The sequence below is a fragment of the Centruroides vittatus genome, unplaced genomic scaffold (genome assembly GCF_030686945.1).
Source record: "Centruroides vittatus isolate TY-2023 unplaced genomic scaffold, ASM3068694v2 scaffold_520, whole genome shotgun sequence".
Lineage (NCBI taxonomy): Eukaryota > Metazoa > Arthropoda > Arachnida > Scorpiones > Buthidae > Centruroides > Centruroides vittatus.
Genome location: NW_027122712.1, coordinates 64964 through 82870, shown reverse-complemented (window position 1 = coordinate 82870; position 17907 = coordinate 64964). Strand labels below are relative to the sequence as shown.

Genomic DNA, 17907 nt, shown 5'->3' with positions numbered 1-17907 from the left:
TAAAAATATTCTTAATGGATTATGCATTCATATTTATAATTCGGAATATTAATAAAATTTAGTCACTCGTGGTTTTCTTTTAGTACAAAGTAAATAAAAAATAATTATTATTTTTAAATTACTATAAATAAAATAATAAATGTTTTTATTTAAACATTTTTATATTTTAATATAAATTACGGAAAAATTTTTTGGAAATTTGGAGGGCGAAGCGCACCTTAGCGGTCACAATGTGAACTACAGTGTTTGTATTTGATTTGTGTAGGAGAAGTGCGTTTTAAATTTATTACTGGAAAGTCTATTTATCTATAGCCATTAAATTAACGTTTTGTAACGACTTAGATAGATAATCGTGTTAATAGCATGTGGAGACGCATTAAATGTATTTGAGAATTGAAAGAATCGAAGAATAAGATCGTATTAATCATGTCTTCCACGGGTGCTCTCAGCAGTGACAGTTCTCAAGATGCTGCTGCTGCTGTTTCTGCTTCCATTTCTGGTAATTCATATTTAATTCAAAATCCAAACTCAAAAATTTAATATTTTCTACTTGCTTGTATTCAATTTCTTTCATTTCTTGTTTATTACGTTAATATATATCAAAATTGGGTAGGAGTTACTTTTAGTTAATTCGTGCTTATATAAATATATAGATGTTGATTTAAAAGTAACTTCCATTCAAAATTGATCTGCTTTTTGTTGTTTAGGTTTCCAATGTTTATATCATCAAAGAATATTGAATAAATTACATTTGAACTATTGAGTATATTTCAAAATTCTGAATATCTGATACTTCCATTATACTATACAGCCATAATATTTTTTACTAGATGTTATTAGATTTACGTAAAATTGGATATATTTATTAAAGGAGTTAATTTTAATGCATGGTAATGTGACTTTGCCGACGAGAAATCGTCATTTAAACTTTTCCGTGTGCTTTATATAGCAGTTCTGTAAATCGTGTAGAGTAGGCACGGATGAGTGAGTGAGACGCTGGATTGAAAAGCTCGACGTCGTGGGTTCATCTGTTTTTTTTATCCGCCGTTTTTCTGAAGTGTGCAATCTGACGAATTATTAGAAAATACTATTTTGTGCAATAATTACTAAATCATATATGTCAGGAGTGGCCAACAAGTCGATCGCGATCAACCGGTCGATCGCCAAGCCAATTTTGGTCGATCGCTAGCGATGTCTTGACTTAATGTATTATATTTGTAACCGAACGCAACTATATGCATGCAGTTATGACTCGACTCATAAGCAGTGAGTGCACTTCGTACTGTAACAGTGTATAAACATAGTGTGTATTTCACACTTCCCCCTCCCCACACAGACTATGCCTATGACAACAAGTCGATCGCGACACATTTTTACGATAAAAAGTAGATCTTATGTGCACAAAAGTTGGCCACCCCTGATATATGTATATTTTAAACAACAACAGTAGGAAAAGTATTGATTTATTATTAAAAGTTATTAGTAACAACTTTAGAAAGGTATTTTTTTGAAAAAGTTAAACTTTTGAATATTATTATTTAATACAGAATCCAAAATTATAAAATATTCAGGTGATTCTGTTTGATATTTTGAAGTTGGTCCTGCCTTACCAAGGCTTTATTTTTGTGGCATTTTTATTCTATCAATTTTTTTATTATAAGCATATTTTCTGATGTAGAGATTTGTAACACTTTACGTGGAACACTCTATAAAATGAAACCATCAAATCAGCGTACATTTAGAAATATTCACCAAGAATAACTGGATACATTGAAATAAAAAACTTTCTAGCAGGCTTGAAGAGGCATATGAGGAATATATGCTGTGAATGAATATGAGTAAAACTAAAGTAACTGAACACAAAGGTGAACAAATGGAATACATGATTGAGCTAGGTGATAAACAAATGGAATAAGAGAATGAGTTTTTTATATTTGGGAAGCATGATAGATACAAATGGAAGGATAGACAGTGAAATCACTAGAAGAGTGAATGCTGGAGCACATATGGTGGGTGCAATAAGTAGATTTGTAAGATATATATACATACATATATGAAAGACATCAGTCGTACACAAGGTGTTCAGCCGGCGGAAAAGAGGGTAAAGGAAAGGGGGGAGAGAAGATAGACGGTAGAGAAAGGTAGGATCCCTCGAAATGGTGTATGTATGGTTACTGTACCCTCTACGTTTGTTATTGGTGTGCAGTTTTTAGGCTGCAAGGCCGAAGTCCCCGAAGGATCTAAAAGAAAACCTGAGTGTAGTGAACATCCATAATTGAGTGCCACTGCAAATAGCTAAGTGTAGAAGTTAGTGCCAAGTGGCTGTTAGTAGGAAGACTTATATCTACTTAAAATTAACAAAACTGAACATGAATGTGAATCTCAATACTATTAACAGCTAGACAGACAATGTGAAAACAAATGAACACAACAACAAACTAAACAAGATGAATGGACCAACAAAAGACAAACAAGCAAGACCTCAATTTTTTTTATTACTTTTTTAAACATTAACTTACTCACTAACTAAACTAACTTAACATAACCTAGGACAAACCTAACCAGATGACTAAAGCTAACAACCCTAGTCTAATTTAACCTAATTGAAAACCAAGCTAAGAGTCCCTAATCTAACTTACAAATAGGACTAACTTAAACTGAATTTAGACTGAAAAGAAGACGGAAAATAAGAATTAAAATACAAAGTTGAAAGGCAGCTATATACTGACAGTTGAAACGAAGCAAGGGAAAGCTAATTGCCATCCATGCCCCGGAGTGAGTGCTCTCAAGAGCTCCACTAAGTGATATGAATGTGAGGAGATGATGGAACATTGTATGCTTGTGAATGTATTTGATTTGGATTTGCAAGGTTTGAAAAGATGTTCAAAGAGACACAAATGGCTGTGTATGGTAACGTTGTACTGTATGGTAGTGAAACTTGGGTATGGCAGAATCATAAGAGTCATACTACTCCATATGAGATGAGGTATATGAGAGGGGTGTGTGGCATAATGGGGAGAGATTATGTGAAAAATGAACAAGTGCTCAAGTAATGTGGAATGAAAGAGAATGTGGTTGAAAAAGATTGGGAAATCTGTTTTACGGTGATTAGGCCACATTGAGAGAATGAAAGGAGAAAAACTGTTGAATAGAAATGTTCTCTGTAAATGTATCTTAGATTCAGAAACATACCAATATGTTTAATATACAGTGTGATTTAAAAAGGATTTTTATAAGTTATAGGTTGATTGGAAGGGCTTTAAATATTGTGTTTAGTTTGAATATAACTATCGATTTCATGCACATATTTAAAACTGTTCTTGTTATTCAATTCCATATGAACAACAACTGCACAAACTTGATCTTTGATTAAAGCCAGACAATCTGTCAAATTATCAGGCTGCAATGAAGCTAAGTTAATAATTAGATATAAAATATTTTATCTAGAGATAAGCAATTAAGCTGTTATCTTAGCCTTATAACCTGCCCTGATGATAATATGGCTTTAATCAAAAATTGGGTTTATGGAGTTGTTGTTTATATATATATATACATTATGCCTGGGTAAAAAATGATAGCTGGCTGAGTGCCATGGGTGCTTAAGTCATCTCCAGTCGGTGCCATGAGTAGTGAGTGACCTATATGGTTATATCTAAATTAACAATTCTGGAAGTGAAGATTGATAAAGTTTAGGAAGCATAACTGGCAACACATATACATAGTAAGTGAAGTTCAGGTTTGAGTCCTGTTCTAGACTGATTCTTTTCTTCCAGACAGTGTAAATTAAAATTAATTTATTATAATTAGCACAAAATGGTAGCTTAACCTCCTACTTTTAGACAAGTTATTTCATATCTAATTATTAACTTAGTCTTATTATAGTTCAATAATTCAGCAGACCATCTGGCTTTAGTTCCATTAAATAAGCTGTTCTTGGAATATAACAATCTCTAAGCTTTGAAATATTAAATTGATGATGGCTTGAGGCATCATAAACATTTTTTTAAAACAAAGAACTTTTAGTAGCCTTAAAAAAAGAGTAGAAGATATTATCAAAAAAAGATTCGTTCCATTGAATATTTTGTCCGTTGTTTGTTCACCTGAGGAAGAACCTGAGGTTCGAAAATGTTAGTGAAAGGAAAATATATTGAAAGTAGCACTGTTTTGGTTTGAAGTAGAAGTAAGTCTGATATTTTAGTGTCTGGATGATTTTGTATAAGTAGAAGATACGTTATTTAGCATAATGGTACCAAGTTTTGTTAATTTTAAGGAATGATGGTAAAGTTGTAGATATTAAAGAAATTGACATTTCAAAAAGATATTTAGCTGTTATTAATTGAAGTTTGTTCATTTTATACATTTGAAAGATTATAGAATTTTAATCAAAAGACTCAGAGAACTAGTTGGAGTGTTAATTTGTAGCAAAACACATCATGTTTGTCTCACATAGTACAGAAATATTTCATCAGACTGATGAAGAGGAGACATTCTTGGACAACATTATCTTCAGTGATGAGTCAACATTTCATCACATTGGTAAAGTAAACACTTGCAACTGCAGAATTTGGGGCTTAAAAAATCCATAAGCAACTGTGGAACATGTTTATGACAGTGCAAAAGTGAACATGTTTTGTGCTCTTAGCAAAGATAACATACATCACTTTTGTTTTATCAGTAGTATCATTTATCTGAATATGTTGGAAAATTTTCTCATTTTACAATTAAATAACAATGACACACAGATGCATGCATTTTCAGCAAGATGGCACATCATCCCACAACTGTATAAATGTCCAGGATTTTGCTCAATAAATGTTTATCAGGTGATGGATTGGTCAAGTAATGTTGATAACATGGCTACCTTATTCCCCAGATTTGACATTGCTTTTTTCTTCTGGGATTTCATTAAAAATCTAGTATTTATTCCACCCTTGTTGAGCTCAAAATTCCAATCACTATTGCAGTTACCAAAATGACAACAGATATTCTGCTTTGCATTTGACATGAAATTAAATTCAGATTTGCCATGTCATCAATGGTTCCAACATCAAACAAAAATGAATTTTTTGGGTAAACTAGATGTGTTTTGCTATAAATTAATGCTTAAACCAATTTTATAAGCTTTCCAATTAAAATTTTGTCAGCTTTCAAAGTTGTAAAGTTTTTTGAATTTTCCTGTACTGTACAGATATCTAAAATTACTCTACAATAAATGTGTATTTGAAATCAGTTGTAAATCTATACAAGTAAAGACGTTTTATTCATTAAGATAAAAGATTTCTGTTAAAAAATATTAATTTAAATGATTTTATTATTATGATTAATTATAAGAAATCTTTTATCTATGGTTCAAGCATTTTTTTTTTTGTATGTTTATGGAAACAATGATGTTATTATTATTGTTATTTTTTAAATATAGATGATACATCAAATTCTGTTGTTTTAAAACAAGTTCATTCTTCACTCTCAAAAGGCTGTCCCATACCGAGTAGTTCTCTGACATGTGGAATGGAAGATATGATGGCTGATATTCCATCAAAAATTGATTCTTTTCAAAAGAGGAGGAGTTCTTCCAGATCAATTAAACGTAAAAAATTTGATGACGAAGTTGTTGAGAGTAGTCTTGTCAAATCTTCCAGAAATCGTCCACCTTCAGGTTCATTAATTGGTATTGGTGGTTCTAGTTTTAGTACAACAACATTATCAACGATAATGAACACAGGTTGCTCTGAACAGATATTTTCAGAAATGCCACAAGTCACAATTCCTGAAAAAAAGAAAGTAAGTCCATTTTTTTTTATTTTGTTTACTTAGTGAAATAAATGAAAAATTTAAATTTCTTATTTTTAACAGCCATCTAAATCAACTCCAAAAAGAATAAAGAAATCAAAGGTAACATTTTTTATAAATATTTATTGTATATAACTTACTATTTCAAAAGTAATATATTTTTTTTTTTTATCATTTTATTAACAATCCATATATTGTACTTATTGCATGACATTTAATTTTCAACAAAAAATTTTATTTTGATGAGTATGAGAGATACAAGTAAGTGATAATTACTGTATATTCTTTGCAAAATAAAAATCTGTATACAGATGAATTGTTTAGGCATATTCAAACTTTAAAAAAATATATAGAAGATGAAATTAAATAAAGATTTGGTGAATATGGATAACGGACAGAGAAAATATGTTGAAAAAGTTGAGAATAAAAACAAAAGTGCATTAAATGCAAAATAAAATCATAATGACTACGATGCAAAACAATACATAATATGCTGACTAGATGGAACTTTCCTAGGTAACAATATTAGTTCGAAATACAATAATATTTTATATTATTGCATTTGAATATTATTCTGATAGGCAAAATAGTGTTCTTGTTTGAAAATGTGTTATAAATACTATTTAAACAATGTAAAAGGTCTGAAGATGAAAAGCAACAGTGGTAACCTTTTTAACAATCAAAAAACAAAAAACCAGTTTAATCCAAGGAACATTATTAATGTAAGGAATGACAAAGAGAAAATTTATTTTTTATTTTATATATATATATAGAAAACTGATATATATTATTGGGTTGATGCAAAAGTTTCTGGAATTTTCTAGAGTTTTATAGTACAAAATTTATTTCAAAAAAATAGTTTATTCAAGAAAATAGTTGCCATCACATTAAAGTAGTTTCTTCCATTGATTGGAATTCCAGCTGAAAAAACTCAGGCTGTTTTGACTTGAAGAACTCTGCAAGTGCAATTTTTTTTTATCTCATCATCAGTAAACTATTTTTCATCCAAGATGTGTTGCAAGGAGCAGACAAGATGGAGAGATAGTATTCAGGTAGTGCAATGTCTGAGCTATACATGAGGTGAGGGAGAATCTCCCAGCCAAGATCAATCAGCTTCTGCTGAGTTACTCTTGACACATGTGGCCTTGCAGAAAGTGCTTAGCCTACTCTACTCCCTTGTATTCCTGACATATCTTGGGTCGAAACCTAATGACCTTGACCTGTAGACTCAAGATATCTCATTTCAGCATTGGAACGTTTTTGAAACTAGATGTTGCTAGTCGTTATAATTTTTATATTAAAACTAACTTCTGAAATATAATTTTTTTGTTTTTACATTTATTAATATATCTATTTTGTTTGTGCAAAAATAAAAAAATAATTTCAGACAATACAATAGCCACAATTATTTTTTTAAAAACAAAATATTCATTAGGCTTAACATCAACAAAACTTCAACATGGCAGCCACACGCAATGGAGAAAAATTTCAACATGGGATAAATAAGTAGTTTTGAGAAATGTAAAATACTCAGGCTTTAGAATATATTAGCTAAGAATACAAAATTAGTTTGAATATCTATATTTTAGATTCTTAAATTTGACTTTTCTAAATAAGATTAAGAATATAAAATGAGCAAGAAGGAAAATAATTTATAATTGAATTTTCTATTAAAAACTTAAAATTTTTACATATTCTGGTATATAAGTAATTTTGTTATGAACTAAAATTATCATTCAACTTCAGAATTCACAGTCAGTAGTCACCAAAGATTTAGGCCGATGGAAACCTGCAGATGATCTTGCCCTAATTTTTGCAGTACAACAGGTAAAACATTATCAAAATTTAATATTGGAAAGAAAAACTATTTAGTTTTAATTATTGTAAAAATTTTATGATTATAGATAAATGATCTAGAATCTGTATATCGGGGTGTTAAATTCTCATGTAAATTTACCCTTCAAGAAGTTCAAGAACGATGGTATGCCTTGCTTTATGATCCTGTGATATCAAAGTGAGTATCTTTATTCAAATAAATATAAATTTATATCAGTTTTATAATAAAAATATTTTTCTTTCAGAGTTGCAGTTAATGCAATGAAACAATTGCATCCTGATATAATTGCTCAAGTTCAGGCAAAAACGCTTTTTGGTCAAGACGAAGAAAATTTACTTAGTACAATTCCATCAGTGAGTTTTAATAAGAAAGTTTTATAAATTATATAAAATATATGTATATATATTTTGAAATTCAAAATAAATTTTTATATTAGACAAGTCAACCAACAATAGAAACATTTCAAGAATTAATGAATCAACAACCAGATGTATTTCTTCCTTCCCGAACAGCTAAATCATTATTCACTCATTGGAATCTTATGAAGCAGTATCATTTATTACCAGATCAGACAGGTAAAGAAAGATTTTTCTTGAAAAATTTCTCATTTTTAATAGTAAATAATTTTTTTTATTCTTTCAGTTCAGCCTCTTCCTAAAGGTGATCATGTTCTTAATTTTTCTGATGCAGAAGATATGATAGATGATAATGAATTAATGTAAGTTTATTTTTTCTCAATAAATTTTGTTGTTAATAAACTGACAGTATTTTTTAGAAGATTTTATATAAATTTTAAACTTGAAAAATAAGATTATTTCATTTAAAAAGTTTTTGAAATTTAAATTTAATTACTAATAGATTAATAAGTAAAATAATTCAATACTAAAGAATTTTACAATATAATTCATCGTTATCTAAAATCATTTCAAATATAAAAATGCATTTTAAGAATGAATGAATCAATGGCCAGAATATATTAATTTCTTTTGCTTTACTTCAGTTATATTTATTCTCAACTCTTTGTTTATATCCTTGGTATGTTGATCCAGTATAACCAGAGAAATCACCTTAGTCTTAATTCTAATTCTTCATATTTTTGGCTCTTTAATTGGGTTGCAATTTGAAAAAATTGTAGACCTATAAATTCCCACTGTTGTCCCTCTGTCCATCCATCTTACTTTCCTTAATCTTGAGAACAAAGTTAGATAGATGAAAGACAGATGTGAAAACCTTAGGGGCAAGAGGGCTCAATTAACTATATATGAACATTCAATACAAACCAGAAGTCATGTTATTTCAATTCAAAAATTTTTTCCAAACGGTGTTAGCTAGATCAGTGTTTCTCAAACTTTTTGGTCTGCGACCCCCTTTTGCACTTAAAAATTTCAAAGGACCCCCGAAGAATGAGTGTGTAGAAAAACATCCCGGAGGAAGGGGGGTTAATTTAAATTCAGGACGAGTTAATTTCTTTTGTTTAATTAATCTATTCCATGTTGAAATTTTTCTTCGTTGCGTCGCTTTGCGTTGAATTTTTGTCAATGTTAAGACTAACGAGATTTTTTAAAAAATTATTTCTTTATTTTTCACAAACAAAATAAATACAGTAGAGCGTCGATAAGTGGAACCAATTGGGGACTGGGGTCCTTCCAGTTAATGATTTGTTCCAGTTTCCGACTTTGTACGAAAAAATACATTAACCTGTCCAATGTTCAAATTTTTCTCCGTTGCATATCACTTCCTGTTGAATTTTTCTCCGTTACGTGTCGCTTCGTGTTGAATTTTTGTTGATTTTAAGCCTAACGAAAATTTTTATAATAATCATCGAGGCTATCATATCGTTAAAAATTATTTCTGCATTTTGTACAAACAAAATAAATATATTAAAGAATATAAAAAACATGAAAATTATACTTTAGAAGTAAATTTAGTATCAAAAACATTCGATTCAGCACGACACAGTCCGACTGAAAATCGTTCCACTTATCGACGCTCTACTGTATATTGAAAAATATAAAAACAAAAAACATTATATTTCGGAAGTTTATCTAGTCTCAAAACGTTCCGATTCAGCACAACACAGTCCTCAGAAAAACAAGCATAACTTACCATTCACGATGGGAAAAAAGTCTCGTTCAAATACTGGCGTGTCCTTAAGTACCCTCTCATGGTCGTGCCAGGCTGCCAGCTAAAAATGCATATCAACTAAAATAATATTGAAGTATCCCAAGACATAGCCAAATATTGCAGCGCCACAGCACTAGTGGAAATTCAAATTTGCCGACTGAAACGCTTTCGATTGATCGGTTTTCGGATAATTGACGCTTTACCTAAGTCGACTTGCCTACAAACACAACGCTGCTAGCGAACATTGTTCCAAATGTCAACGCTGTTCTATCATAGTTTAGGCGGAGAGTGGAACTCGGGGGATTCCCCAATAGCGCACAAATTTATGAATATTATATTTAGGCTCGTATTTAAATATTTATATTGTTTTTATTTATATGTGCAATTTATTTAAGTAAAAATTATTTTATATATTTTTTATTTCTATTATTTCTAAACATGAATTTATAGTAAATTTATAAAATATTTGAAAAAAAAATTGATTTGGCATCAATTTTTCAGCGATCCCCCAAATATTTTTTGCGACCCCCACTTTGAGAATCACTGAGCTAGATGATCAGCACTGCTCTGTTGTTAAAAGAAAAGTATGACATACAGGGGTAAGACACTACAGTACTAATTTGAAATGGAGAGCATATACTTTAAATGAAATAAATTAAAAATATGATTGAAAATTGCAGCTTGGCATTGTGATGATGTCAAAATAAATAATTGCTCCTTTTTGATTCAGATCTCATCAAAAACTAATGAAGTTTGATTCTTTTAATTTTCATTCATTCATATTTAGCAATTTTAATTATTTACATAGTTAAAGATATGTAATTTTAATCATTCGGGATTATATAAATAATAGCACAGTAAGAATATAAATTAGAATAAAATTGTTCCAATTAATAAATGTATCTTATTAATGAAATATTTTAATTTATTTTTTAGGGAACCAGCAGATGAAGCATTAGAACATGGTAAATAAATAATTTTAAAATAAATCAGCTCTGATTTAAAACATTAACATTGTAGTTGTAAGCCATACAAAATGAAACTTTCAAGTTTCATTATTTTATGAAGAAAAATTTTTGAGGAACTATATCTTTAATTGATGTATTTTAGTTTCTGTTTTCATTTTTATGGAAGTCAGTTATTTTCTTTCTTACACTATTTTCAAATATTTTCAGTAATGCTATTATGAAAATAAGGTACTTTTCAAAATATTATGAAACTTATTTTAAAATTAATATGGAATGTGTTGATTACCATAAATTTCACTGTAGAAGTTGACGTTTTAAACCTGAAAAATCTCCAACACAAGACCAATATAAATATTATATACTATGTCTCACATTTTTGGTTCTAGCCAAGTATATGTTGGGGATCAACTTATTAGGGGAGTATAAGCCTAAATAAGAATTTTGAGTTAAAAAATTTGATTTTTTAGGAATATATCAGGTTGACTTAAAACTAAGTTTTTAGAATGGTACTATGATGTATGTGAATAGCAAAGATGGATTCTTGTTTTAGATATTTTCTATGAGTAAAATATTGTACTTTCCATAAAAGTTCTTTTAAAATCTGCTAATACTGTCAAAAATTTTGAACTACAGAATTAATAGTAATTACCTTATTTTATAGAATTAACTATTGCTGATCGATGTGCAAAGAGAGACATCCGCCAGTTAGAGAATGAACTTCCAAAATGGCAGGTATTAGTTGACAGTATTACAGGTAAGAAAAGTAAACCTTAGTAATTTCATATAAAATTTAAACAAATTAATTGAATGTATTTCTGGAACATTTAGGAGTAAGTCCTGCAGATTTTGATAACCAAACTCTTGCTGTTTTGAGAGGAAGACTTGTACGATATCTCATGAGATCCAGAGAAGTAAATTGTTTTAACATATTAATCTTTAAAATCTATCATAAGTTATTCATAAAATTAATTTTTTAGATTACATTAGGTAGAGCAACCAAAGATATTAATATCGATGTAGATTTGTCACTAGAAGGTCCTGCATGGAAGATATCTAGAAGGCAAGGTGTCATAAAGTTACATAATGGTGATTTTTATATAGCAAATGAAGGAAAGCGCCCTTTTTTTGTAGATGGAAAACCAGTACTAACTGGTAATAAATACAAATTAGAAAATAATGCTGTTGTAGAAGTGAGTTTTTTAAATATTTATATATTATATATAGTTATGAAGTAAGGTTGAAATTAATTTTTTTTCAGATATTGAGAAAATGTTTTTCATATAGATAAATTAAATTGGTTTATTTCTATGGATATATTTTGTTTTCAATTTAAAGTTTAACTGTCTGTCTGATGATATAACTTAAATTGTTTGTTGGGAGCACAAAATTGCTGTAAAGAATTTACATAGGAACATCAAGTGATTGATTATACAGACTTTACTATTTAAAAAGGAAATGCATTTTGGGTTATTTGCTCGTCATCATTCCCGTACAATAAATTACACTATGGATTACAGTCATTAAATGAATGGTCGTAATCCATAGTGTAATTTGTTGCTTCGATTTACCAGATATGTTGTAGAACTGTAGGAATAAATTTGTGAGATAAATTCTCTACAGCAGTTTTGTGCTTAATACCAATGAACTTATATAGAGAACAAGAAGCAATCAAGTACCAAACCAAATTGTTATGATAGCAGAGACAAGAGAGATCAATACATAGTATGTTATATTAGATATATATAGTTTTTTTGTCATTTTAATAATGACGTGTCATTCCTTAACAGGTTATTTACGTCAGTTTCTGTGAATTATGAATTTATTTGAACTCTTGGCTTCTTTTTTGCAAATTCAATGTTCAATAAAATGTTTTAAAAAGTCAACTGAATTGTTGAATAAGTAAAATAGAAGCTTTGAATGATTTGAATTTTATACTTGGTAAATTAAAATCAAAATTATTTGCATTACAAAATTAAATGCATGGAAGTATCATAAAAGTAGCCTATAAAGGAAGGTTGACGCCACTATAAGGATAGTTTGTTCCCGAAGTGTGAAAAAGGCATTAAGATTTAAAAGAAGACGCTTCTGTGATACTTCTATGCATTTAATTTTGTAATGTATTAATTTCGTCCTGGCATTTTTTAATTAATGTTTAATTGCAAGATTATTTGTTTTTTAGGATTTCTTTTTATTGAGATGTGTGTGATCATAACAAATTTTTAAAAATTTACATTTAACATAATAATAATTTATAATGAAACAATTCTTGTTAGAGTAAAAAGTATTAAAGTAAATCAATAATGTAACATTTAATTCTTTTGAAAATAATACTTCTTGTGTTTATTATGTTCATAACAAATGAAATAATGAGTTAATTCCTGTATTAAAAGCAATGAATATTCATAATTGAATTCTGTTAATACACACATTTCGGTTAATGTGAGCTTAGGTATAACAAAATGGCAGCACTTCCAGCCGCCATCTTGATTACGACTATCAGCGAAAATATTTATGTAAATTAGACCTCGTGGATTATTAGACACTAAATCCCTATTTTAAATCTATTTTATGTAAAAAGGTAATTATTAAATTGAAAAAACAGATTTACTTACATTAAGATGCTTCTTTTCCCTTTTTCCAACGCTTGTTTTCTACGACAGTTGATTCTGACGGACCGGTCTGATTTCGTTTCTTCTTAGTGGTTTTTTCGCTCTATTTTGTAACATCACATTTCTTGCATGTTTCCTTTTTCACTTTTTTCTTATTAGTATAAACAGGAGCGGCAGGAACAGTCTCCAGTTCTTTCCATTTGGGAAATCTGCCAGATCCCGGAAAGATCTTTCTTAAATGTTGTAAGAATATATAAAACCTTTCGCCAGGTTTCTTACATGGCCAATCTAAAAACTTCTTGTACATAAATGCATACATGTACGAATTGGATAGATCGTCGGTATAATGTTTCTGCAGATTTTTTTTATTTTTTAAATACCCCCAGAGTCTTTCAATATTTTGGGTGTGATCACCAGTAGTTGGATTAACGAAATTTTCTGAATGGTTGACTGTTCTATGTTCAATATCGATTCCATGCAGATCGTCTATATGCATATAGCCTTTTCACTTGTCGGTCAGGACTGTACTCCCTGAGTTAACAAATTTAGAAATTATCCAGTTTAAAGTGATTTTGGAACGATCGTTCACTTGACAAATAAAGCAGTTCCTGTCTTCTCTGCATATTCCACCGACAACCCATTTCGTACTTTTCAACTTCCATCCTTTTTCATATTTGCGTTTGCATATGACTGTTTCGTCTATTTCTACAGTTTTGTTTGGACCGCCAATTTTAAATGTAGTTAAATTATGCATAGCAACCATCATTACAAAACGGATGTGGTTTGACCAGTCTATTCCAGCTCGATTAGAAATACCTGAGGCTAAGGCAGCAGTTGTAGTAGAACAGTCTAATCCAATGTAATGCCACATAAATGAAAAAATTCGATTCCATGAGATTTTGCCGCATTTTCCTTTAAACGTTCCCTCAAAAGCTGAAGAATTGCTTCTACATGTTTGGCATCGCATAACACATGATTCTCTGTCAATTCAATAGATTATTTTACATAAATTAGAACACTTTTTACACACATCCTGTACATGCTGTATTCCTAACATTACTGCTAATTTAAAACCTTTATCAATTCGGGTATCAATACCCAATTCGGAAAAGTCAGATTCAAACAATTGAAAAAACGATTGAGAGGTGCATTCAGCCCAAAATGCTTCGGAATCAATATTAAACGATCCCATTTTTAACAAATTACTATTAATAAATAACTAAATTGAAAAATTAGGAGTTTTAAAAAACTCAAATTTAGTATTAACACAAAATGTACAATTCTCCTACCGTGTCTCCTCACAAGGGGCGTTTCAAAAATTAATTTGCATAACACGACACAATCGTCAGCAGCTCCCTCTACTTCGTAAGTCATTTAGTCATTGCATTCGAGATTATCGGAAGTGCCGCCATTTTGTATACCTAAGCTCATATTAACCAACATTTCTATGTCCAAAGCTCAAAATGCAGTTTTGATCTGCTTTCTTTACATTTATATATATAAAAGTTACCTGAATAATTATTTATTACATTATAATAAAAATATGTTTGTTATACCTAATACATTTATTAACTTAACTAATAATAATACCTGATTAGCAAATATCTTGTTTTTATTTAAATTCCTTGAGATATTAAATCCCAGAATAACTTGGTCTCTGTATTACCAATTAGGATTTTCAATGGCAAAGTGAAACACTAGTTCTTGATTCTTGAATTTGCTCATTCACTTTCATGTGAGTTTATAAGGACTGCTATTTGAGAACTTTCAATATTTAAATACCTAGAACAGGATCTCTGGAATGACAAGAACTTTTTGGAATTAAATACAGTAGTTATCAATTCTTGCATTTGAATACTCTTATCTTTACTTGGAATCACTTTATTAGATTTAACTTAAATCAATTCATAATAATAAAATGTTTCATAGTAAAATCCTTTTACATATGTAAGTGATTGTAACTGTGTGATATTTATCTGGTATAGTGTAATGATACAAAAAACTGGAAAAATACTAAAACCTGTTCAAAATAGAAAAAATTTTGGTATAATGCAATTCCAGTTTACATGGGTTTTACTGTATTTAGAAATATCATCTCTGTTGTTCTGTAAGGTAGCTGTCACAATCAAAATTGTCTCCTTTCCTGCAGCATTGAAGGAATAAGAATGATTACTATTGGTTACATTGTCAATGAATACAGGTGAAACAGAATATTGAGGATTATATGGTAAAAAGTCTTTAGTGATAATTTTATAATTTTTCCAAAACAATGTTCCATTCTGTTATGGTGTTCATAGTGTCAGCAGTCACATTCCACTGCGTATCATTGGGGTTCTGCTCAGGTATCTTGTTCCCCTTGGTCTGTGGAGGTGTGCCCACTACTACATAGTCTATGGAGGTTCCAAGCTAAACTCCTAATCCAGTTTCTATTGTATCCGTGGGCTGCTGCAATGTCTTCTAGGTGTTTAAGTTCCTTGAGTGTGTCCTCCCATCTAGAGTTGTGTGTGAATGCACATTTTGTTAATATTTTGAATGCTGCTACCTTATAGGGGTATGGGTCCTCAGAATCGGCATGGCAAAAACCCCCAAATTGAAACTGTGTCGCATGGTCCAATGTACACACCTGGCTCAACGAGATCCCCTCTTGAAACGGTGATACCAGATATCAAAAGGATGATCTGCAGATTAGATGAAGTTCATAAAAAGTACTACAGATGGAGAGCAGCCACAAAAATATAAAATTTTATTCACTTTTCAGTATCAGGTGCTAACACAAACACACACACAGTGAGAGAATGGTCTTGCTCTATATGGATTCAGATTTTTCATAGATGGCAAATGGTTAGGCTAACACTTGGATGCACATGGGTAATTATGAATAATAATAAAAAGTGATAATTCAATAATGAATTACAAAGGTTATACAAACAAAAGTTCGAGTCCTTTTTTCTTTATTTTCTCCCTTTATTCCGGTCAGGAACCACTATGCAGCTGGCGACTTGAAGTCATAAAAAACAAAAGTCATAACAAAAGGACTCAAACTTTTGTTTGTATAACCTTTGTAATTCATTATTGAATTTAAACTTTAATTCCTGAGTTATGTACAAAAAAAAAACCAAATAAAAAGTGAATTTGTTACATGTTGCCTTTATGTTTTTGTGTTAATTATAAATGATGTGGAATCTGAGATTACTTGGGTAGAGTGCAAATTCACATAGAATTTTGTTTTATTTGGTACCTGCCAACACTCAGCCCTTGAAAAAAATATGACCATATTGTATGTATAATGTTGATATTTGCTAGTAGTATGTGCTTTATTTAAAATAACTCTTTGAATTTCAGATTGTTGGCCTTAGATTCATCTTTCTCATCAATCAAGATCTCATAGCTGCCATCAGGGCAGACGCAACCAAGAATATTGGCTGATTCTGACAAATGTCAGACGTCCGATCCAATCCCATTTAAATTTGTAAAGTGTCCATAATGGTGCTATTGTTTAGACTATGTGACCACAATATCTTGTTCAAATGTGTCATAAAACCATGTGTATAAAATGTATATTTTGCTTCATCATATCATATTAAAATTTTTTCATGACTTTTAATTTTTGTGTGCACCTTTTCAATTGTTGCAAATATTCAGGATGATTCATAATTAATTCCAAAATTATAGTAAATACAACATAATTTTTAAGTGATACCAATTCTGACCCAAACAAATTCAGTTTAATAAATATTTAAGATAGAAAAAATTATCAAATATTTTTCAAGTAGTTTAAAATAACAAAAAAGGTTAATTTTAAATTTTAGTGTTAAAAGATAAGTACGAAGTAAACTACTGTAAAGCATACAAACAGATGATAGTATCAATTGCCTGAAAATTTAATACTTGCAACTCCAAAGTAATTATATGCATAATTTAAATGTAGCAGCATGATCTTGCCAGGTTCTCAGGTAAGAACTTAAAAATAGGTGTTAATTCTTAGATAATAGCCATATCTCCAGATCAAATGTTATTTCATCCTTACTCTAGTGGCAGCACAATCTTGCCACATTGTGATAATGTCGTTGAACATTTCTGGCATTTTTTAGGAATGGCAATGCATGCACCATCTCACCGCATCCCAATAATAACACCATCACCCAAAAACAACAGCTTTTAATTAAACATTAGAATTTCACTTTCTTAATCTTAAGTTCCAATTTTCACTTTTACTTTCTTCTTAAAGTTTGTAAATATTTTGTATAAACTTGATATAGGAAGACATGGGATGTATTTAGTGTAAATACACTAAAAATCAAGTTTAAACTATTAATAACTTTTTTCATGAAAATTTAGTTTTATAAGCAAATGTATATTCATGTATGTATGTTTGTTTACCTATTAGTTGAAATTCTTAAGGTAATAGTGTGATCATTTAGTATGTATAACACTAAACTCCATCATCAATTTTCCAGAAGCAATTTGAGCCACTCTTCTTCTGGATGAGCAATATAGTCTCTGATTAAGTCATACAGACTGAGTAAACATCCAAATAATGCTGAATATTGATTTTAAGCTCAATAAGTAATTCTGCATT

At 30.0% G+C, this 17907-nt stretch overlaps 1 protein-coding gene across 2 annotated transcripts; it reads left to right on the top strand.

The window, feature by feature from the left end:
• The first annotated feature begins 222 nt into the window (after positions 1 to 222).
• Rcd5 (microspherule protein Rcd5) lies at positions 223 to 16932 on the top strand. Of its 2 annotated transcripts, none has more exons than XM_067287530.1 (13): positions 223 to 499; positions 5474 to 5781; positions 5854 to 5892; positions 7537 to 7617; positions 7695 to 7804; positions 7872 to 7980; positions 8064 to 8202; positions 8270 to 8345; positions 10688 to 10716; positions 11381 to 11473; positions 11548 to 11630; positions 11697 to 11909; positions 16671 to 16932. In XM_067287530.1, the coding sequence occupies exons 1-13, from the start codon at positions 427 to 429 to the stop codon at positions 16752 to 16754; spliced, it is 1437 nt and encodes a 478-aa protein (XP_067143631.1). In that variant the 5' UTR covers positions 223 to 426; the 3' UTR covers positions 16755 to 16932. The 2 variants fall into 2 exon arrangements, with proteins under 2 accessions (XP_067143631.1, XP_067143630.1); XM_067287529.1 differs by having other exon boundaries at positions 224 to 499; positions 5420 to 5781.
• The last annotated feature ends 975 nt before the right edge of the window (positions 16933 to 17907 follow it).

Bases quoted from the DNA above. Each gene is read 5' to 3' on its own strand.
- Rcd5 (XM_067287529.1), top strand. From the start codon at position 427: ATGTCTTCCACGGGTGCTCTCAGCAGTGACAGTTCTCAAGATGCTGCT. The intron at 7,805-7,871 runs GTGAGTATCTTT...TTTTTCTTTCAG, and splicing joins TATGATCCTGTGATATCAAA to AGTTGCAGTTAATGCAATGA. The intron at 8,346-10,687 runs GTAAGTTTATTT...TTTATTTTTTAG, and splicing joins ATAGATGATAATGAATTAAT to GGAACCAGCAGATGAAGCAT.